Source organism: Tenrec ecaudatus, chromosome X, assembly GCF_050624435.1.
Source record: "Tenrec ecaudatus isolate mTenEca1 chromosome X, mTenEca1.hap1, whole genome shotgun sequence".
Taxonomy (NCBI): Eukaryota; Metazoa; Chordata; class Mammalia; order Afrosoricida; family Tenrecidae; genus Tenrec; species Tenrec ecaudatus.
In genome coordinates, this window is record NC_134548.1 from 145,442,669 (window position 1) to 145,466,954 (window position 24,286).

Here is a 24,286-nt window from a genome sequence, read left to right on the forward strand (position 1 = left end):
GAGTTTGATTTCTGGAGTCTATCTCAATCACTGTACTAAAATAGCTCCTGCCGAACAATGTTGCTCTCGATGCCTATCTTCACCGAAACATCTGATATGAATTTCTTCCTAAATCTACACATTTCTCTCTCTTGCCTTCCACAGATCATTATTTTTCTAGTTTTCTTCTAGCTTCTCGGATTTCTCTGCAAATTCCTCCTCCTATTTTCTCCCTCTTTTATTGTGCTAGCCCCTGAACTTCTATATTTACTGTTTTGCTCTTCATTCTCTTGCTGGCCTTTTGCACTCATTTATCCATAGTTGCAGGACTTTAGCCAACACCAATACTTCTAGCTTTAACACCATCATCTATTCCTACTTTAATCAAACCTGATTCACACATCTTTTTAAAGAACCATTGTAGTAAAAATAGATAACACAAAATTTGCCAATTCAACATTTTCCAACATATTTCAGTGACATCAGTTACATTCATCATATTGGGCAAATGGTACTACCGTGCAATGCCAAATTTTCTGTCATCATTAACTGATATTCATTGCTTCCTCAATAATGACTCCTCTCGACTTTGGCAATCACTAATATACTCTGATCTCTATGCATGTGCCTGCTCCAGATATTTTATATATAAGTGGGAGAATCATATAATATTTTCACTTTGAAATATAAATCCCTTATGCCTTTCCTAACTTCCTGCTCTCTGAAAATTGAGATCATCATATTTTGGCCTACAAGCCCTTTTCTGGTACTACCAACCCTCCAAATCTCCCAGATGAGAAAACATAAACTTGTTTTGAGTCTTTCCTTTCCTGCTTTAGATATAGCTCATCTGGCACCTAAGAGTTTAGTTAATTCCTCTATAATGACTCTTAGTAATTTTAATCTCATATTCTCCACTGTCTTTTCTTCTACGATTTTCTCTCAATTTTCATTATCTTCACTTGAGTCCAAACATTTCTTCTACTATACTATTCAATGACAGGTTTTTGTCTCTCTTTGTACCAATTCTATTGGCATTGAATTCAAGTCATACAATTCAACAGTTCGATCATATTGAGATTTGTGCAAACATCACCACAATCAATATTTGAACATTATCTTCTTTCTCATATTCATTGTTATTAGCTCACCATTTCCCCACCCAATAACCCCTGCCATGCACCTAGGTAGTTATTAATCCAGTTAATGTCTCTATAGATTGAAAGTGTCCTGGATTTCATGTACACAACAATCATACAACAAAACAAGGAAAAAAAACACCGCAATGACAAAATTCAACAGTGAAAAACTCGAATCAAAAAGGAAGCATAAAATATTAAAAACTGAATGTCTTTAAAATGAGTCAAAGGGGAGATCAAATGATAAGACGTTATATTTTAAGTTAACTACTTTTAACTATAATCCACTATAATAGCAAGGGCATTGACGTCCACGAACTATGGTCAGAGGGGATTTCAGCAGAGGTTTAATTCACATGGGGATCATGCAAATGGATATTGGGCTTCCACAGCCTTCTGCAAACTGAGTGTTCTGATTTTAAGCTCTGGCAGCATTCTGTCCTCCAAATTTGGATTTTGTTATTTACTAGCCCTAGACCATGCATTGATTTTTCCATGTTAACTTAGTTGATGCCTCACTTGTGTTAAGACAAGTCTTTAAGACTCTGGAAGCTAATCTTTTTTGATAGCCTGGAACCATCTGATTTCTTTACCATACTTTGCTATAGCACTCAAATCTTCGGTGATCTCTTCAGGAGGGCGAGTATGTAGTAGGAACTAACTGTTCTTAAGTAGAGCTATGATTAAGTACAAGTCCCAAATAATGACAGGTCTCTCCCATAATGTAAACATATCCTCTACATATATAATTCATGCTGTTTCATATTAGTGGCATGGTCAAGATATACCGCTCACTATGTTAAGTCTAAAGCCTATTTTCATGATGCCCCATAGTCTACGTCCATCTTGTTTATTCAATATTGTATATCACCATATACACATCAAGCTTATTTTCCTCTTTCAGCCCTGGTTCTTTCTCTTTGCTCCTTTAAACAAAAGGTTTTTGTTGTTGTTGTTTTACCTACCCCAATCTTGTCCCAAAGTGGTCATCTTTCAAGATCTTCAATTTCATTGACTGTGATTACCCTGGGTCACAGAGACACTTCTTGCCCTACTGGATCCTAATCAGTAATTTCTTCTAGATGGTATTTCTTATATTTTATGTGGACTTACTAGATTATGAGATTGCTGAGTAGAAATACATCTCTATTGCCCTCCTCACCTTACAGGACATCTAACTCTATGCCATCAAGTGGATTCTGACTCATAGTGACATGATAGGACAGGGTACAAAAGCCCTTGTGGGTTTCTGAGACTGTCTTTATAGGAGTACAAAGCCTTGTTTTCTCCTGGGAAGCAATCAGTGATTTTCAACTGCTGGCCTCGAGGTGATAAGCTTAATGCATAAACTACTACACCTCCAGGACTCTGCCTAGGTATGGCATAGTGTTTGCTAATGAATGGATCAAAATGCTAAAATGGAATTAATGGGAGGTAGATGGGAGACAAGGTACTGGATATGAAGGAAAAAGAAAAGTAAGTCTAGAACAGGGGTTGGAAAACTGTGGCTTCCCAGTCATATGCAGCTCTTTCAGTATGTACATCCAACACTGAAGTAAAATTGGGGAAAAAAGTAAAGGCTATTATTAAGATAATGGTGATTTCATTTGTTTATAGAAATATAATTATGGCTCTCAAATATTTTAACTTGTTGTGAGAAACAGGATTGGCTCTTCGATCTGAAAAGTTCCCTGACCTCTGATCTAGAATAATTCATGTTGTAATGTAAAACGTTGATGCAATTGAATTGGGGTGCTGGAAAACAATCTTGAAAGTTCCATGGGCTGCTAAAAGGACAAACCAATCTGTACTGGAAGAAACACAGCCAGAGTGCGCCTTAGAGGCAAGGGTAGCAAGACTTCACCACACATCCTGTGGACATATTATCAGGAGAGACCAGTCCCTGGAGACGGACATCATGTGTGGTAAAGTGGAGGGGCGGTGAAAAAAGGGAGGCCCTTAAGGAGATGGATGGACACAATGGACTCAGGCATAGGAACAGTTGTGAGGATGGCGCAGGGCTGTGCAAGTATTTTATGCTGCTGTGCATAGGGCTGCTATGGGTCAGAGCCAACTCAATAGCACATAACAAAAACAACAATGGAAAAAGTCTCAGAACTGAAAGATTCTATGTGCAAAATATTCAACGATGCAGGAAGCTTCCAAAGAAAATGGAGGGAATATACAGAGTGACAATATGGAAAAGAACCAGTCAATATTCAACTATTTCAAGAGGTGGCATGTAACCAAGAACCAATGGTACTGAAGGAAGAAATCCAAGCTGCACTGCAGACATTAGGTAAGAAACATAGTTCTAGGAATTGATGGAATACAAATTAAAATATTTCAACATGTTGATGAAGTACTGTGAGACATTCATCTATTGAAAGAAATATGGAAGTCAGCTCACTGGAAGAGATCAATATTTGTACCCAATTCCAAATAAAGGTGACCCAACAGAATGTGGAAATCATTGAAAAATATAGTATCACAGGCAAAAATTTTTTTGCTGAAGATCATGCAATAGTTTCAGCTATACATCAACAAGTGGCTGCCAGAAATTCAATATGGATTCAGAAGAGGACATGGAACAAGGGATATCACTGCTGATGTCAGGTGGGTTTTTGGCTGAAAGGAAAATATTGACGATGAAAGGCATTCAACTGTATGGATCATAACAAACTATTGATAGCCTTGAGAAGAATGGGAGTTCTAGAACACCTAATTGTGCTTACGTGCAACCATAAATGGACGAAGAGGAAATAGTTCAAATAAAAGAAGGGAATAATTTGGATGTGTGTGTCAATCTGTCTGCTGCATCAATCATCAGAGGAGCTGCACTATAGGAGGAATGATGTGGCATCATGTTTGGAGAAATGCTTATTAACAATCTTTGATATCCAGATAGCACAACCTAGCTTGCTCAGAGTGATGAGGGCTTGAAGCACTTGCTGATAAAAGATCAATGATGGCAGCCTTCAATATGGATTACAATTCAATGTAAAGAAAACCCAAATCCTCACAACTAAACCTTTAGATAGCATCGTGATCAATGGGGAAACTATTGAAATTGTCAAGCATTGATCCACACTCAATCCTCATGGAGGCAGCAGTCAAGAGATCAAAAGACACAGTGGGTCAATCTGCTGCCCAAGAACTCTTTAACGATAGAGAAGCAAGGCTGCTGCTTTGAGGTCTAAGCTGTGCCTGGCCCAAGCCATGGCATTTTCCACCACCTCCTCTGCATGCGAAAGTTGGACATTGAATGAGGATGATCAAAGAAAACTGGGTGCCTTTGAGTCATGGTCCTGGAGAGGAATATTGAAGGCACCATGGAATGCCAAAAGAACAAACCAATAGGTCTGGGAACAATTAGAGTCAGAAGGATCCTTAAAGGCAAGGATGATGAGACATGCACTTTGGACATGTTGTCAAGAGAGACAAGTTCTTGGAAAGAACACATATTGATTGAATAAGTAGGGCAGTGAAAAAGAGGAAGACCCTACATGAGATTGATTGACTCAGTGGCTGCAACAATGGGCTCAAAAACATAGTAACAATTACGAGGATGGCACAGGACCTGGCAGTGCTTCATTCTAATGTATATGTTGCTATGAGCTGAACCAATTTTATGGCACTTAATAAGAACCACACATACATATCTATCTATCTATCTATCTATCTATCTATCTATCTATCTATCTATCTCATATAATCATGCTCTATGGACCACCATCGTCTAAGTAATTGAAGGTATTTAGGGTGCCTGAAAAAATGCAACTTCACTATAGATCTACTGAATCAGAACCTAGAGCCCATAATTCTGAAATTTTAAAAGTGTCCCAAGTGATTGTCATGTATATCAAATATGAGAACCCTAGTCTAAATGAAGACGGCAGAAGATAAATACTGAATGTTCTTATGTTTACTGGGTATATGTACTCTCCATCATGGCTAACAATATAATGAAATAATGCCATGATAACATTATTTGCTTTGATGCGATTCTCCCTCTTCAACGCTTTTTTTTTTTTAGGACAGCGGTCTCTTCTTCCATGAAAGCAGTAGTTCAAGTTCCTGCATCGCAAATATGGGCGCGCTAGTTTAGAGTCTATTGATATATAGTAATTTGTGGTAAGCCAAGGAAAGCACCTGAGACCGCTAGAGTTGATTTTGACTCCTAATTCCTCTGGGACGTCAAATCTGGTCAGAAACAAGCTATGGGCTCCTGGAATGTAAGATTGGGCCCCATGGAGAGAAGAAACAGCAAATCTGAGATCTAGTTTCCTAAGTTTTTAATTGGAGCCAAGTGATAGCTAAAACATGCAGCTGATTTAGAAAAAAACTGAGGACCCACTCACTGGCTCACACTGAGCAGGATTTCTGTACTTGAGTACTACAGCAGCAAGGTAACAAAATTAGATACGATCGAGGGGAAGAAAAATGCACAGAAGTCCTTGAATTAAAATTAATGGAAACCTTGTGGGAGAAAAGCTGTTTGGTAAGCTCCATTAGGTCTATTGTGGATAGCTTTATTTGACAAAGCAGCATCCTGGCATGTGGAACAGGAAAGAAACTAGCTATATAATATGTCAGGGAGTTTCCAGTCTCTAAACAAATAAGATTCCGTGCTGTAGCCAATACAACTTTTAACTCGAACAAGATACAAAAGCAAAATGCAATTACACTAAACCCCATTGCTGTTGAGTCGATTCTCGCTCATAGAAACTGTATAGGACAAAGTAGAAATGCCCATATGTTTCCAAAGCTGTACATTTTTATGCAAGCTGACTCTCATATTGTCTCTCAGAGAATGACTGGTGGATTTGAACCACCACACTTTAGGTTAGCAGTTGAGTACTTTAATCTCCTCTACATGCATTCAATATGAATCTCCAATATATTCCTCTCCTCCCCACCAATAACTCCACAAACTCAGTAATTTATCAAGTGCATGCTCAAACTATAGTTGCATTTGTTTCATAACACCGGATAAACACTCTAGACATACTGCAGATACTGCAATGGAGACAACGCCCTAGTCAAAGCTTATTCAGTTATAAATCATCCTGGTTAAGCAAATCAATAATTTGAATAGCTCCATTATTATTGAACTCATATTTATTTTTTCTCTAGATAGATAGCATTTATTTGCTGTAATTAATGTTCTGGAAATGCAAACTATCCAGTGATGGCAAAGGGCTTATTAAATATAGATGTTTAGGGATCTAATATATGACACAAGTGATAGAAACTCAGATGTAACAGCTGTAGAATGTCTTCTAAAAAATCTGACTTTAAGGTTTGCATTCTTTAAGAGTTTCTATTAATGAGGTGAAGAGTGCACAGTCACTAAAATGGTTATAGAACCACCACATTGAATATCTAAGTACAGGAGCCTGGAGATTCAGATTTGAACTATATTCTCCCTCTCTCACTCTCTCTCCACATTTATTGAGTATGTACTAGGCACTATGGTAGGAGCTTCACAAGATACTGAGTTTCTTAAGGGCAGGGGCATTCTACTATTGTATGCTCAATGTCTACCACAGTGCTTGGCATTCAAAAACAGTTATTGAATGAATGAACGCATTGAACCACCCCGTTATATACACCGTATACACTTGAGTGTAAGCCAACCTGAATATCAGCTGAGGCAACTAAATTTACCACAAAGACTGCATTAAAAAAGTGCTGAAAAAACTTGGCTTATACTCAAGTATACACAGTACCTTAGATTTTATAAGGTCATTCTGGCAAAGAAGGATGTGATGCAGTAGGGAGGAAGGCAATGCCAGTGCAGTCAATAGCATTATGGCACTCTGACTTTCAGTTCAGTTATTTTTCCACTGTATCTTCCAGACGCCTAAGCCTGACTACAGGGGAAAAGGCCTGGCGATCTGCTCCCTGAAAGATGACAGCCTAGAAAGCCCAGGGAGGTGTTTGACTCCGTCATATAGGGTGGCTGTGAGTTGTAATCGATCCAATGGCACAGAACATCACCACTAACCAGAATGGCTGGAATGGCTTAGCTGAAAGAATTGCTCTTTTAGTTTATATTTTCTTCTTCCTGAGGCAATTCCCCTGAAGATACTTTATTACAAAACTGAAGGGTTTGGGTGGTGTCTCATTGCTCCATAGATTTGCCATATGGGTGCTACCAGGAACCCATACTGTGACTTCTCCTTGACAGTGAAGTCCTAAAAACCTTTATCTATACAACTATTGTGAACTTCCATTTGATTCCCAGAATATTCTCAAGTACCCACAACAGAAAAAAGCAGACAGACAGACTGATATGTTACAGTTATTTCCCCTTTGTTTATTGATTATCTTTTATATTTCTATTTGTTCAGAAATGTTAAATTTTATGCAAATTTACCATAATTTTCATTTAGGATTTCTAACATTGATGACTTTTGTCTCCAAATTACATAACCAACCTCAATATAGTTTCCATATTTTCTTTCATGATATGTATATGTAGGAACTCTGGTGGCATGGTCAGTTATGTGTGGGCTGCTAACCACAAGGTCAGCAATTCAAACCCACTAGACTCTCTGTTGGAAAAAGATGAAGGTGTCTGCTCTGATAAAGATTTACAGCCTCAGAAATGCTAGGGAACAATTATACTCTGTCCCATAAGGTCACTAAGAATTTGAATCATCTCCATGGCAATGAGGTTAGTTTTTTTTAAAATCGTTTTATTGGGGCTCATAAGGCTCTTATCACAGTCTGTACATACATCAATTGAGCAAAGGACCCTTATACATTCGTTTTTATGTATATGTATTCTTTCATGCATTTCTATCTTAAATCCATTTATAATTAATATGGATGTTAGGTATTAAGTGAACTAGGGATCTAATTATTTTCTCTCAAAGGTTGACTATTTATGAATATGTTTTCCAATGGTTTCTCCCACAGAATATTATTAATAAACCAAAAATAAATAAATAATATCCCTTAACTGCTTCTTGGAACTCATGGCGATCCCATAGTACAGAGGATAGCTGCCCTGGCTGATTTCTCACTCTGTAAATCTTAACAGGGGGAAAAAGCCTCATCTTTCTGCACATGGTGGCTTTAAACTGCTGGCTAGCAATGCAAGTGCTGAACTGAAAGATGGGAAAAGGTGAAGATAATGGAAAATCTTGTAACCCCATGGCTGCTATTCAGCCAATGTGTACTTGTATGGCCTTACCCATTGTTTTCAGCTGGTGTGCCGTCTGATGGAAGGTGCCTGGATAGTAAATATTTTAAATACCCTTTCTATTACTGTATGTTACCTAAATAAAACAAAGCAAACTTATTTGTACCTGATTCCTCAGTTTCTTTTGTTTCTGTTGTTTCCTCTATTTCATCATCAGACATTTCCATTTCTTCTTCTCGCCTGATTCCCATTAGTTCATCATTGTGAATGTTGCGAATTTCCTATGGTTAAAGGATATACTTTTGAGATGAAAAGCCTTCAAAATGTTGAGGATATAAACATGCTTAAGGATAAGGTAAAGCAGATTTGGGGGCGGTGGCATATCACAAAACCTCAGAGTACTCCGTCTTTGGCATACTTGCACTCATATGGCAAAGGAAAAACAGACTCTGTAGTTTACTGCGTCCTAATTAAAAGCCTTCTCTCCATAACCAGGACTCTGGAAGTCTATGACTCTTGTATCTCTCTTCCATATTAGGAAGTACTTTAAGCTAGGAAGTAGCCCTCACATCTTACTCACATGGATGTCTGGACTCTGCCATTTTCACGTTCCTATGTCTGACACTGCAGCTTCCCATTCCCTTCCTTTTCCTCTTACACCTGTACTCACAAATTGCTCTTAGCCAGTTTTCCTCAGGCTTACAAGTTAAAAGAAATATAAGTTATCAGACATAGGTTCCTATTAGACCAAGTCTCCAATGGAAAGCATCTTTAAAATCTGGATAAAACAAAAACAAAATAGTTAGCTACTTGATGACATTGGAGGATGATTAAAAAAATAGGCATATTCAGAAGAGCTACTGACAACTGGAAGAAGTGACTAGCAAAAGGCGAGCTTCCAGAGTCAGCAGTTCATAGTGGGGATAAAAGTATAATTAAAAACCCAGTCTTTGTGGCCTAACAAACTGGAGGAGAAACTCACGGCAACCATAGGTATTGGAAAGTGAAGTGGTGGGGGGTTGGGGGGAGAAAGAGTGTCAAAGAAGAACGGCTCCAAGTTTTGGACATAACATCTATCCAAATTTGTGCATGACTCCTAAACCCTGCATGCAAAACAAGGCAGATTCTGTGCAGTATAGCAAAGGCTGAAAGAACAATATTGAGACTCTTTGTAACCATTTTATTCACATATACTTTGTGTTTGATGCAAATTAATTGGTTAAATATATTCAAAAGAGTTGTACAATCATCAATACAATCAATTTTTTATCATGTTCTACATTCTTGTATCCATTGTCATTAGCTCCCCATTGTTTTCCCACCACCAAGTTCTCATGATAACTCGAAGGATCTAGTTACTGTGTTTATAGATTCTCCTATCTTCAATTTCATAAAAATAAATAAAATTATACCATACCCCCCAAAAATACAAACAAAAGAAAAGCACTTAATTGTGGCACTAATCTAAGAACTATTTGTTCTTATGACATGACCCTGTTTAATTACCCCTATGATGTGACCACTGAAGATACGAGAGCTGCAGCAAAGTGTGGCGAAGAAAGCAGATGGTGCCCAGCTATCAGAAAAAAATCTGGGGTCTTAAAGGTTGCCTTAAAACAAGCTGCCATCTAAGGAAGACATAACTCCACACGGAAGTAGCCCGCCAGCATGTGTAATCCAAGAATTGTAGGATGGAATGGTGTAAGAGCTTAAAGTCTGAAAATCCAGTTTTCAGAAGGTTAAAGATTTCAGCGAAAGCCCCAAACCCATTTGTAGGATACCCAACTCTGGATAAGCCTCAGGTGAATCTTCTCTGACTACAGACCTTGTTGCAAAACAAGGGTGGATTACTATAATTGTAGCTAGGTCACTTGTTCATTGTATATTGTGAACCAATGTATAAGTACTCATTTTTAATGTATTCTGCTTTGTTTGCAATGGAGGCTTTTATTTGTTTCATTGCATAATTGTTGTTGAGTCATTTATTTGTAATTTGTATTATTTTGTGTGATTTTTCTATAAATGAAAACTATAGAGACAACAAATAGCTCAATAAATTTAAGGGGACATGGCAGGGGAGGCTAGCAGGGGACACAGAGCTAACAAGTACAAAGAAAAGGAATGTCCTGGAATTGATTGTGGTGAGGAACTATTGAAATGTACAATATGTATGTAAATTGTACATCACTGAAATTGTTAAAAATAACAATCTAGTAAACATGTAAAAAATTTTAATATAATATAAATATCAGAACAATTAGTCACAGGGAAAAATGGCAAGACGTTAAATTTTAAGCAGCTGTCTGCATTAATCCAATTTCCAATGCACTGTGTCTGAGGACAAAACTATTCACATATCTGATCTGTGACCCAAAAGAGTTCTTTGGAGGCTTAATTCTCATGGGAACTCTGCAAATGGACTTTGGGTTTTCACTGTCATCTGTAGCCTTTTGAACACTGAGTGCTCAGAAATGACAATACTGAGAAATTTACAAGTCCCTCCTCCAGTCTTGAATTTTATCATTTACAACCCTTGGATCATACTGTCTGGTTTGGTCCCCAGCCGCTATTCTTTTTGATAGCTGGGCAACATCTGTTTCTTCACTGTATTCTCTATAGTGCCCATATCTTCAATGATCTCTTCATGAGGCCAGTATTGAGCAAGGGCAAATTATTAGAACTATTTATTCTTTTTTTTTACATTTTATTAGGGGCTCATAAAACTCTTATCACAATTCATACATATACATACATCAATTGTATAAAGCACATCCATACATTCTTTGCCCTAATCATTTTCAAAGCATTTGCTCTCCACTTAAGAACTATTTATTCTTAAAGAAGGCTTTACAATGAAAATGTGAGCTCAAAATCCATTCATACATCTAAAGTTTATAGATATGCTTGGTATCAGTGTCTTGATAAATAATATAGGTAAACTGCAGGGAATACTTGGTTTTTCTACTAATAATATCACTAATTTATCCATTGGTATAGATTTTAAATTACTACTGAGGAAAGGAAAACATACATATATAGAAAATATTAGACTAAAATACATAGAAGATTCACTTACACAGACAAATTAAAATTTGAGATGCCACTTCCTCTGACTGAGGAGACTCAGAGGGAGCGTCCATAAGGGTAGTGACTAACCAGTAAATAAAGAAAGGATTCGCCTGGAACTATTTATAGGCTTTTCTTTTCTGTTGTTATTTTATGTTTTTCTGTGTGTGTGTGTGTGTGTGTGTGTGTGTTGTTTTTGCATGCCTTTCTTGATAAGATAGGTGGGATAAACAATCTGGAGGGGAAAACAACAGGACCAATGGTTCCATGGTGGCACAGGAGAGGGGGAGGTGGGGGAAAGGAATGAGGAAGCCAACAAATCCAGGGACAAGGGAGCAACCAACTATCAAACATTGATGGCGAGAGGGCGAAGGATGCCTGATGGGGCGTGATCAAGTGCAATGTAGCCAAGAGGAATTAATGAAAGCCAAATGACGGTCAAACACAATGGTGGGACAAGAGGAGCATAAAAGGAAATAGAGGAAAGAACAAGTAGGCAAAGGACATTTATAAATACAAACCTGCACATATGTAAATATATTTATATATAATGACAGGGAAAGAGATCTATGTACATATATTTATATGTTAAATATTAGGGTAGCAGATGGATATTTGGCCTCTACTCATGTACTTGCTCAATGCAAGAACACTTTATTCTAATAACCCGACATTCTGTGATGCCCACCTTCCCCGAAATGATGACTGAAGACAAAATGGATGCATAAGCAAATGCGATGAAGAAAGCTGACGGTGTCCAGCTATCAAGAGATATAGCATGTGAGGTCTCAAAGGCTTGAAGATAAACAAGCAGGCCATCTAGATGAGAAGCAACTAAGCCCACATGGAAGAAGCACACCAGCCTGTGTGATCCTTAGCTGTCAATAGGATCAGGTATCAGACATAAAAGACCCAGAATAAAAGATCATATCGATTTGAATGAGGGGGAGTGCAGCGTGGAAACCCAAAGCCCATCTGTAAACAACTGAACATCCCCTCACAAAAGGGTTATAAGGAAGAGATGAGCCTGTCAAGGTGCAGTATAGCACTAATGAAACATACAACTTTCCTATAGTTCCTTAATGCTTTTGCCTCTCCACGATCATGACCTCAAATCTGCCTTATAAATCTGATTAGATCAGAGCATGTACACTGCCACCTATAAGAGCTCGAAGCACAAGGAATACAGGACAAATAAACCCCTCAAAACCAATAATGAGAGTGGCAATACTAGGTGGGGAGTGGGAAGTTGGGGGCTGAAAAGGGGGAACCAATCACTATTATTGACACATAACCACCCCCAGGTGGATGAACAACAGAAAAGTGGGTGACTCTTATAGCATAAGACATGAAAAATATTTTTTAGAAATTTTCAAGGGTTTATGAGGAAGGGAGGGAGGGAAAAATGAGAAGCTGATACCAAGGGCTCAAGTAGAAAGAGAATGTTTTGAAAATGATGATGGCAACCTATATACTAATGTGCTTGCCACAGCGGATGGATGTATGGATTGTCGTAAGAGCTGCAAGAGCTACAAATACAATAATTTAAAGACAGTTTGAGCTGCCATCTACATAAAACCCAGATCTTTAAGTTTGAGTCCAGTGAAAAATATTAATCATTAAAATGAAACTCAATAGGTCAAAATTGTTTGGAGGAATAAAACAAGACAATATTAAGGATAAAATCCAAAATTATTTGACATACAAAGAACTACCAGAGATGGTCCATTCTCACAATAAAAAGCAATATAGATCAAAACTGAAATGGCCCATGTATGAAAATTATCAGACAAGGATTTTAACAGGAACGAGGGTCATAATAAATGATAAGAAAGGAAATTTCAGCAAGAAGATAAATAGATAATAGTACAAAGAAACAAATAGAAGCAATACAACTGAGAAATGAAGTAGAACTGCCCCTTTGGCTTTCCAGACTGTCAGTCTTAAGGGGAGTAAAAAGCCTCATCTTTCTCCGGAGGAGCAGCTGGTTGTTTTAAGCTGCTGATCTTGAGGTTAACAGACCCTCATTACTCAGTACATCACCACCAGAGCTCTAAAGAACAAAGAGAAGCACATTATATTAATAAAAGCAATAACAACAAAGTTAAAGACTTCAGAATTTGTGGGATCATCAAAAATCTAGCTATCATACATGCAGCTAGAACCTAGAAAGATCTAAAGATACTTGAATGGTTAAAAAAAAGTCTTCATTTTTGCTGAAAGTCATTAATCTACAGATATAAGATGCTTAGTAAACTTTTGTGGACCCCGAGCAGGATATATGGGTGGGGGGTGGATAAAAAAGAATGCAATAGCCCAAAACTGTTTTTAGATACCACCGAGTTCATTCTGACTCATAGCAACCTTTATACAACAAAATAAAACCCTGCTGCCCCATCCTCATATTTTGTTTTTATTCATGAACTCATTGTTCAAGCCACTGAGCCAATGCATCTTCTTGAGGTTCTTTCTCTTTAACAATCCCCCCAACGCCCCCTTCTACACTACCAGGTATGATGTCCTTCTCTAGGGACTGGTCTCTCCTGATAACAAGTCCAATGAATATTAGTCAAAGTCTCCCCACACTAGCCTTTAATGAGCATATTACAAAACTGGTCTGTTTGTTCTTTTGGCAGTCCACGGTACTTTCAATATTCCCCAGTACCATCATTCAAATGCATCCATTCATCTTCTGGCTTCCTTATTCAGTGTCTAACTTTTGCAAGTATATGAGGGTTGGGTAAGGTGTACCTCAGTGCTCAAAGTAACACCCCTGCTTTCCCACACTCTAACAAGGTCATATAGAGCAGATTTACTCGAGTAATGATTTGTTTTCTCTCTTGACCGCTGCTTCCATGAGCATTGATTGTGAATCCAAGTAAGATGAAATTCTTGAAAACCTCAATTTTTTCATCATTGATCATGATATTATCTATTGGTCCAGTTGTACAGATCTTGGTCATTCTTCTATATTGAGTCATACTCTATATTGAAGGTTGCAATTCTTGATCTTCATCAGCAAGTGCTGCATGTCCTCACTTTCAGCAAGCAAAGTTGTTTCATCTGCATATGGCAGGTTGTTAATAAGCCTTCCTCCAATCCTGATGCCACATTCTTCTTTATGAATCAGCTTCACTGATATTTTGCTCACCATAGTTTGAAAAAGTATGGTGAGAGGATACAACCCTGACACACACCTTTAATGATTTTGAACCATACAGTTTTCCCTTGTACCATTTGCACAACGGCCTCTTTTTCATATATGAATCCCTTTATTGGGGGCTCATACAACTCTTCTCACAGTCCATCCATCCATCCACTGTGTCAGGCATATTTGTACATATGTAGCCATTATCATTCTCAAAACATTTGCTTTCTACTTGAGCCCTTGGTATCAGCTCCTCATTTCCCCCATGCCTCCCTGCTCCCTCCTCCTCTATGAACCCTTGATACATTAAAAATTATTATTATTTTGTCATATCTTATACCATCCAACGTCTCCCTTCACCCACTTCTCTGCCGTCCATTCCCCAGGGAAGAGGTTATATGTAGACCCTTGTAATCTTTTCCTCCTTTCTCTCTCACCTTCCCTCCACACTACCTGTATCACCACTCTCACCACTGGTCCTGAGGAGTTCATCTGTCCTGGATTCCCTGTGTTTCCAGTACCTATCTGTACCAGTGTACATTCTCCGATCCAGCCAGATTTGTAAGGTAGAATTGGGATCATGATAGTGGTGGGGAGGAAGCATTCAAGAACTAGAGGAAAATTATATGTTTCATTATTGCTATACTGCACCCTGACTGGTTCATCTCCTCCTTGCAGCCCTTCTGCAAGGGGATGTCCAGTTTCCCACATCCTGTGTCCCCACCCTGCACTCCCCCTCATTCACAATGGTATGATTTTTTGGTCTTTTGATGCTTGATACCTGATCCCTTCCATGCTTTGTGATCTCAAAGGCTGGTGGGTTTCCTCCATGTGGGCTTTGGGCTTTGTTGTTTCTCAGTTAGATGGCTGCTTGTTTATCTTCATGCCTATAGGATCCCAGACTTTATATCTTTTGATAGCCGGGCACCATCAGCTTTCTTCACCACATTTGCTTATGTACCCGCTTTGTCTTCAGCAATCATGTTGGGGTAGGCTGGTGTGCTTCTTCCATGTGGACTTTGTTGTTTCTTAGCTAGATGGCCACCTTCTTATCTTCATGCTTTCAAGACCCCAGGAACCGTATATTTTGCTAGCCAGGAATCATCAGCTTTCTTCACCACTTTTGCTTATGCACCTGCTTTGTCCTCAGCAATCGACTTAGCACAGGCTGGTGTGCTTCTCCCATGTGGGTTTTGTTGTTTGTCACCTAGATGGCTGCTTGTTTACCTTCATGTCTTTAAGACTTCAGAAGCTTTTTCTTTTGGTAGTCGGGCACATTCAGCTTTCTACACATTTGCTTGTGTACCCATTGTCTTCAGCAATCGTGCCAGGAAGGTGAGCATCTCAGACTGCCAAATTGTTAGAACAAAGTGTTCTTGTGTTGAGGGAGTACTTGAGCTGGGGTCACTGTCTATCTGTTTTCTTAATACACAACCTATAAATATATGTACATAGATCTATTTTCCCTCTTTGTATATAAATATATTTACATCTGTATATGCTTATATTTAGACCTCTATAAATGCCCTTTGCCTCCTAGTTCTTTCCTTTATTTCATTTACTTTCCTCTTGTCACACTATCATGTCCAGCCTTCATTTGGGTTTTAGGAATTCCTCTCAGTTACATTGCCCTTGATCCAGCCCTGCAAGACCTGTTACACCCTCCTTGCCACTGATATTGGATCACTTGTTATTTATTCCCTTGTCCCTGGGTTTGTTAACACCCACTTCCTTTCCCCTGCCTCCCTTCTTCCATGCCTACTGGAACTGTCATCCCGTTGTTCTCTCTTCCGGCTTATTTATCCTGCCTGTCCCTTCCAGGTAGACATGCTATGTACCATCACAAGATGAGTGCAATGAAGCAACAATAGAAAGTAAAATAATAGCTACAACAACAACAACACACACACAAACCCATAAATAGTTCAGGGTTTATTCGTTGTCCTTCACAAGTGCTTTCCAGTCGAGTCTGGTGGGGTGGCATGCCCTGGCTCCACATGTATCCCTGGGGACTTCATTGCTCTGCTTCCCTGGCTGCTCTGCTGCATGCCCAAAGAGGCTGGCTTCTGCATAGTGAGCTCAGGGCAGGTACAATTCCTGCCGTGTGTCTCGAGTGTTTTCCCCAATGGTGCTATGGGTCAATAAGGAACGTTGTGTGCCATGGTGAAGCCAGCCCTGTGGTCATATCTGGGCATTGCTGTTTTGAGCAGGAACATTGTCCTCAGGGCTTGGTGAGCCAGGATGTGCTTCACTCTTTTGTTTCCCCCATCATTGGTTCCTGTGTGCTCTATTCAGACAGTCCCTCTTCTTGAGCTATAGCTTCAGCGCTGTCTTCTGAAGTGAATTCTTCTGGGAGGGGAGGTAGAATGGTGCTGTCCACTTAGTTGCTAATGGGGCTGGCCCCTCAGGCCTCTCTATTGGTTCCCTGCTCATGTCAGTGTGCACAACGGACTTTTGATCCATGTACAAGTTCTGCAGGAGCACAATGAAGTTCTATGGAATTCTCATTCTTCTTAAGGCTATCCATAGTTATCAAACAATTAAGTATATTGGCATAATTAATAAAATGCAAGTAAACATCTTTCTTGTATTTTATGGCTTCAGCCTCGGTCCATTTGACATAAGAAATGCTATACCTTGTTCCAAGGCCTTCTGAATTCAGCCTGACCCTTTGGCAGTTCCTTGTACTGCTGAAACCAGTATTAGATGATCTTCAGCAAAATTTTACTTCCATATGCTATTAATGATACTGTTCTCTAATTGGAGCATTCTGTTGGGTCATCTTCTTTGGAATGGGTGCAAATATAGATATCTTCCAGTCAGTTACTAAAGTAAAGGGAAAACCTTGAAAGTAATTAGAAAACAGATAACTCCTCTTATATGGGGGAATAATAATTTTAATACTTTGATCTCTTACAGAAACAATGAAGTCCAGAAGTTAGAATAATGCCTTTAAACTGATAGCAGAAAAGAAATCTGTTTACTTAGAATTATATATTTAGATGAAATTCCTTTAAGAATAAAACAGAGCTAAAGGCATTCTCAGGCATATAAAACTAGGGAGAATTGAGAAGCAACAGATCTGGACTACAAGAAGTAAGTTCTTCAGTCTGAAGGGAAGCATTAACAGGTGTAAACACCGATCTCCATTAATGCATAAAGAACATGGAACAGGACCAGAATCACAGTGGAAAGTCACACAGTCTCTCTCTCTCTCTCTCTCTCTCTCTCTCTCTCTCTCTCTCTCTCTCTCTCTCACACACACACACACACACACACACACACACACACACACACACACTCACACACACACTGTCAACAGGACTGTGCATTTTGGGGTAGCTTGCTATCATACAAAGGCCACCTGATGCGCACCACGTTGATAATTACTTGCTTTTGTTAGCCCCACTTGGGCAGTCATGAAGCAAAGAGTCAAAGCTGTTTGGTAGAAGTGGCTTCTATTTGGGGGGCCTATAAGAAAATCATGTTGGTAAAGTGGAGGAGCAGCGAAAAATAGGAAAGCCCTTGATGAGATGATTGGGCACAGAGGTTATAAGATGGAGCGTGAACAAAAGAATTGTATGGAGAGTGCAGGTTTTGTTCTGTTGTACACAGAGGTCAATGAGTCAGAACCAACTTGATGGCACCTAACAACAATATAAATATTTCAAATGGATTTTTCAATCACCAATGCTACAGTTAATCAATATTCTAACAAATAGCCTCCTCCTATCAGCAAAGATAAGGGACCCACTATCAGGCAAAGCTTTCAATACTAATAAATAAAAGACCCCTTTAAAAAGATGAGCTGTTCAGTATCATCAGCAATGGTTAAGAATTTTTATAAATCATGAGTTCTAATATAGTGTCTTCTGTATGTGAGGTGGGTATTACTTAAAACTGATGAAAATGTCTTGACGAAAATGAACTCTAAGAAAGTGTGTCAATAGACAGATTTGACATGTCTTATTCAAACTTATTGCATAGGCAAGCAAAGTTGTTCATTTGTAAGAATTCTTTGTATTTCAAGTCTGGGTTTCAGTTATCCTCAAAAAGATGTTATGTCAGGGTGATATAATAATGTTCGATGCAGACAAATTAGAATATTATGCAACTTTCTGCATCAGGAAGTCATGTTCCTTCTAGTTGATTAACAAAATTGTAGAATGTCAGAGGGTAGAAGCAGAGACCAAGTGTCAATTCAAAAACATGTCACCTACCTCTTGGAAAGTTACAGTCTTTCTCAGAAGAGCAAATTGTGTTCCTTCTAGGGAAATATCCCAGTGCAGCAAGATCTGAGAGCTAAGACATGCCTTACAAAGCATCTTTCTATGACCAGCTGGGTAAGAAGGGATAATCGCTTCTTAGTAGTATAAGAAGTTCAATTACTATGAAATACAGCTTATCTATAGGTCTTTCATGTCTTACATAAAACCCTAGAGATATAGCAGATCTATGAACAAATTTTGCCAAAATGCATCAACATACTTCAGGAACATGAATTACCAGTTTCATTTAGTTGTTATGAAATGGGGTCAAGAAAAACGAAGGGGAAGTGTATTCAGAATCACCCAGAGTCAGGCAAAGTGGAAGAACTGAGAACCTTTAAATCATTAAACACTCGTTTTTAGCTATAAAGAAACGAAAGACCTTATCGTTCTTCCTCTATCTATCTATCTATCTATCTATCTATCTATCTATCTATCTATCTATCTATCTATCTATCTCCAATACTAAGTCATATGAATGGGACAAAAGGAAAAAAGAACATAAAAGGTTATAGAATATGATATTAAAGTAAATGTAAGGGGCAGAATTTAGTAAGTGATGTGTACAATCAAGTGAGATTTTAATTCTTAGAAAACCGTGTCATTGGGGGACTTAATATCTGAGATGCTTATTTTGTGCATCTTTCAGTTGGATCAAAGAGCTCTATTTTGATAAATAAATCCTAACAAGTGTCATCAGAATCAAAGGCTAGGAGGTGGCATTGACCCGACAAAGACACAGTGCATGTTTATACATGCATGCAGGGAGAAGGAGGATTCTGAGTCCACGAAGTGAGGGCAGCAAGGGAAACAGCTGCCTCCCAGATTTGCCTCATTGTCCATCCTGACATTTGGATTTAGTGCTGAAAGCATAAGAGTGGCAATGGCATGAAAAACATTGTTTGGCAATTTGCATTTTTAAATCGTTCCCTAAAATTGACTGGGTCAGGTCCCTGACAGACTCTATTACAAAAGGTAAATAGCTCTCCTGAAGTTTCCCTATTGTTTTCCTGCCTATTCTAAACCCTCTGTCCTCCCCAGCAGGTGTGGGATTTACATTAAAAAAAATTAGTCAACAGCTAGTCACTTCTAAAAATGCATTATACTACTTTTGTCTGCTGTAATGATAACTTTTTTGATACTTAGGAATTCATACTCCATTCTACAATGGAAGATCAAGCACTTTCAGAAATCCAAGACAGGAAATGCATGAGGAGAGTACTTTTGCAAAATAAGAAAATCATAAATCATTGCACATTAGTTATCTATACTTTTCACAAAACTGCATAGATTTAAATTAATCTTATTCTTGCTTTATGCTAGGAACACATTTACCTGGAAATTTAAGTTCCTACCCTTTTATTACATGTGCAACAGAATTCTACTTACCCAGACTTTCAATATAAATCAGGCAATCTGGTGGGGAAGGGATCAGATGAGGGAGTAAAAAGGAGCAGGAGAAAGAGAGAGAGAGAAAAAGTTTCTACACTGAAGTAGACATTGGATTCTAAGATACTTAATAAATGGAACAAAAGTCCACAGTGCCAATCAATGTCTATTGTATGCTACAAAATAGAAATATAAAATATGTTGATCCAAATTGTATTAATATACTTTAAAAATAGGAATTCATTAGGTTTCCACTGAAAGTTTACACAACTGTTGCACGAGTTGTTCAGTGACACTGGTTCCAGTCTTCAGAGTATATAAACATTCTCATTGTTTCCATTAAACTTGATTCGCTGCTTCCTTACAGTCTCATTTTTGTTTCAATTGTTGACCGTTTGGTATCTTTCTAAAAAAAGTTTGGCTGTTGTCATTGATAATACACACAGCATGACATACACTGATTTAATAGTTCCTACATGTACAATTGAGTGACCCTGATTACATTATTCAAGTTGTGCAGCTATTCTCACCTCCTTTTCTGAGTTGCTCTACTCTACTGACATAAACTCCTTGCCTACTAAGGGTCCTATCTAATCTTTCTAGTTCCTGTTGACAATTTGACCCTAAATAGTGAATTCTCAGAAAGAGAATCATGTCCCAACTCCACTAGTTAAACTAAAATATTGTTTGGGTGTAAGACGACTTTGGGGATATATTTGGTCTAACAATTAAACATTATCTCAAGGAAATAGTATCAGGGATATATGAAAATTCCACAGCTCCAGGAAGTTTAGAGTTTCTGAGAATTTGAAATTCTGTTCTACATGTTCCCTCTTTTAATCAGGATTTGGACCAAAATAGTTAAGAGTGGTAGCTGGGAACTACACGGATCTTCTGGTCTCCTGGCGTAGGCGGAAGTTATTCCTGGAGGCAATATATTCTGTATCCTCTTTCTGTATTTTACTTTCCTTCTTCCTTTGATGATCCAGGAAAAGAGACCAATTATTCTGTCTTGAATGTCTGCTTCAAGACCTTCAGTTTTTAAGACCCAAGGTATTATACAATGAACTCCTAGGTAGAAGAGAAACACTAACTATATTGGGACAATTGACTGGGATGCCCCATGAAACCAGGACCTTAAACCTGCAAGCCAAGGAAACAAATCCTTGAATTTTGATTATTGTAAAATATAAGGAATACTAAGGAAGGTGGGATCTAACCTCCTCTAACTTCACAAGGTGGGAGGAAAAGAATTATTACCAGCACCAGCTGCCCAACAAAAGTTTCTATGATGCCAAGGGCAGACTTGTACTCGTTCTCCAACCTTCCTTACCAATTGATAACACCAACAGTCCCTACCACAGCACACTCTACCATTCAGCTGGATTATATAACTGAATGGCCACACGGGATCCACAGACAATACTCACTGTTATGGGGTTTATCAGGGAAGTTAAGAGGTTACAGTTGAGGTGAGAAATGCTCAGTTGCTTCTCTCTGCCTGGCACTCGGCCTCTTGGTCCGGCCTCAGCCCTACTTAGGCAATGTTAAAAAGCTGTTTTAGGGCTGCCAATGTCCAAAGGGTATGCCACTCCATCATAAGCCTCAGCCTGAAGCATGCAGCTCCAACTCCTTTGGTCAGCACATCCAGCTCTTCCATTTGGGTGCCTTGGAGGTACCTTCTGCCTGAAGAAAATAAGCTTCCCGTGCTCTGTGGTCTGGGAAACTCACTACTGTCTCATGCTCTGCCACTCCTCTGGTGTTACAGTTGTCTCTTGAATCAAAGGCATTCAATGGACAGGGATCTAGGGTTCCAAAATATTTGCTTTATCCCTGGCTTTTCTCTTCCAATTGTAGTACAATCCCCCAATATGCTGCTTCTGATCGACCATTTCATTGTACCATACAGGATAGTAATAATATTTAACCCGGTTAACAGTCACTCACAGCTGGATCACATAATCCTGTCAGAGTTCGGAAACATCTTACTTAGACACATCAGGACAAAGGGTGCTTGATATGAGTAACAAAGGTTATGGCTAGAAAAGCCATATTAAATAACTGAATGCACTGTAGTTGTATACAAGCAGCCTCGGCAGCTACTCATTTAGTCTTTTTTGTAAATATCTTAATTTTTACCACTGTATTGACATAAATGATAATAATCACCTGTGTGCATCCATATATATTTTTTTTCATGGCTGCAAGCTAATAGCTACTATTGGTGCATTTCGGTTCTAAAACAAGGGTATGTGCCTGATTTGAATAGCTACCTGCTAACAGTTCCTCGGAATTTGTTATGGTCGGCCTGTAAATCTAGAGAAGGCCTTATTTTAGTAATCAGTTTCCTTGTATGAAAATGCTGATGTTCACCAAATCCTCTTTGCTCTGGTCCAATGATATAAAAGGTCATATTAAGGAGCACACAAGGGGGGCCTCTTCCATTGTCTACTGCTATGGTGCTAGGTTTGGATACAAGGTTTGGCCTCTAATTTAATGATTGCATAAACTATAGGTCCCCAAACAGATTTAGCCTATAGCCCCTTGTTCAGGGGGAAAAAAGGCTCAACACCCCTTGGCAATAAAAAACATTTGCCTCATAGCCCGTAATCCAGGATAAATTGTACATGTTGGCATCTGCAGCTCCCTGGATCCTTCTACCGGACCCCAGAGGGTGGCAGCACCCTCTTTTAGGAAGATTGCCACAGATAGAGTTCCTAACACACAGCGCTGCCAGTAAGGTCAGTGCAGACAACGGTCTTCAGTAAAAGGCTGGCAATCAGTCTTCTCTTACCACCCTCTCACTTGTTTCAGCAGGAGTCTCACATAGGCCCCTATATGTATGAGTCTCACGTACATACAAAGCAGCAAAGTAAATCAGCAAAAAGGACTCATTAGCAGGATAGTCTGCCCAGCATATGGTACCAGATTCAGTTCTTCCAAGGTGGGGGCATTCTCTTCTCAATGCAGACCCTTTAAATGCTGCTTGCTGATACAGACAAGACCAAGGGACAAGGAACAGTACTTTGTGACAAAAGAGGGTCATTTGCTGGCGTGTTCCAAGTGTCAACTGGTAAAACATAGTTATATGTCAGAAACTCCCATTTTGCTGAAACCTCTCAATTTTGAGCTTCAGCTCTGATTCCAAAGCTACAAAAGGTGGCTCAATGCCAGTCTTTGAGATGCTTTGGTTCTCAGTGGGGTGCTATAATTGTAAGAGAATAGTTGCTTTGCCTCCCATAGGACACCTCTTTTCAATCCCCAGATCTGCGAGCTATTGACGGAACGTACGCAGAGTGGGGTAAAAACATGACTTAAAGAGACCTGATTCAGTATAATGCAGAAGATGGTTTAGGTTTAGGGAAGGCAATGCCAGAAGAGGGTCTCAAGCTATGATCTATGTTCAGGCGTTTTCTATATCAACATTCAGATATTCATGGTTAACCTTAATTCAGTCCAATCAAATAGGCAGAAGAATTTTTCTGGCTTCTATAAGGTCTACACTATATGAAACTTGAAGGTCTTGCCAAGTCATGCTCTGCTACAATATTGGGCGATGGGGTGCTGAGTTCTCAATTCTCTACAGTGTCAGAGAAATGTTTCTGGCATTACCCACTTGCCTGAACATGTAATTGAACTCAGGCCTTCAAGGCCAAACCAAACTCACAGCCATCGAGTCTGTGCCTCCCTATAGTGACCCTATAGGGCAAGACTGAACTACCTGTGTTGGTTTCCAAGGTTGTAACTCTTTACTAGATGAAAAATCTCAGTCTTTTACCCATGGAGTTTAGAACAGCTAACTTTGAAGTTTTAAGACAGCGGTTCTCAACCTGTGCGTCGAGACCCCTTTGGGGGTCAAATGACCCTTTCACAGGGGTCGCCTAAGATCATCTGAAGCCACATATTTCAGATGGTCTTAAGAACCGAGACATTGCTACTCTATCTGTCCAGGTGAATTTCCCACAGGCAGATACGCCCACATATGAGTACCTGGTGTGAAGACTGTTACCCATGCTACACCATGCTCCAAGACAAAATTTCATTTATTTGTAATTAAAAATAAATATTTCACAATATATAATTACATACTGTTTTTGTGATTAATCACTGATTTAATTATGTGCAGTTTGTAACAATGAAAATA

The 24,286-nt window shown here is 39.0% G+C and overlaps 1 protein-coding gene across 3 annotated transcripts in view; it reads right to left on the minus strand.

The window, feature by feature from the left end:
* ENOX2 (ecto-NOX disulfide-thiol exchanger 2) overlaps nucleotides 1-24,286 on the minus strand; it is a 347,998-nt gene that overhangs the window by 18,994 nt on the left and 304,718 nt on the right. For all 3 annotated transcript variants that reach the window (XM_075538972.1, XM_075538971.1, XM_075538973.1), the window contains exon 10: nucleotides 8,438-8,552. In XM_075538972.1, the coding sequence (XP_075395087.1) occupies nucleotides 8,438-8,552 (115 nt within the window). The remainder of the gene's footprint in view (nucleotides 1-8,437; nucleotides 8,553-24,286) is intronic.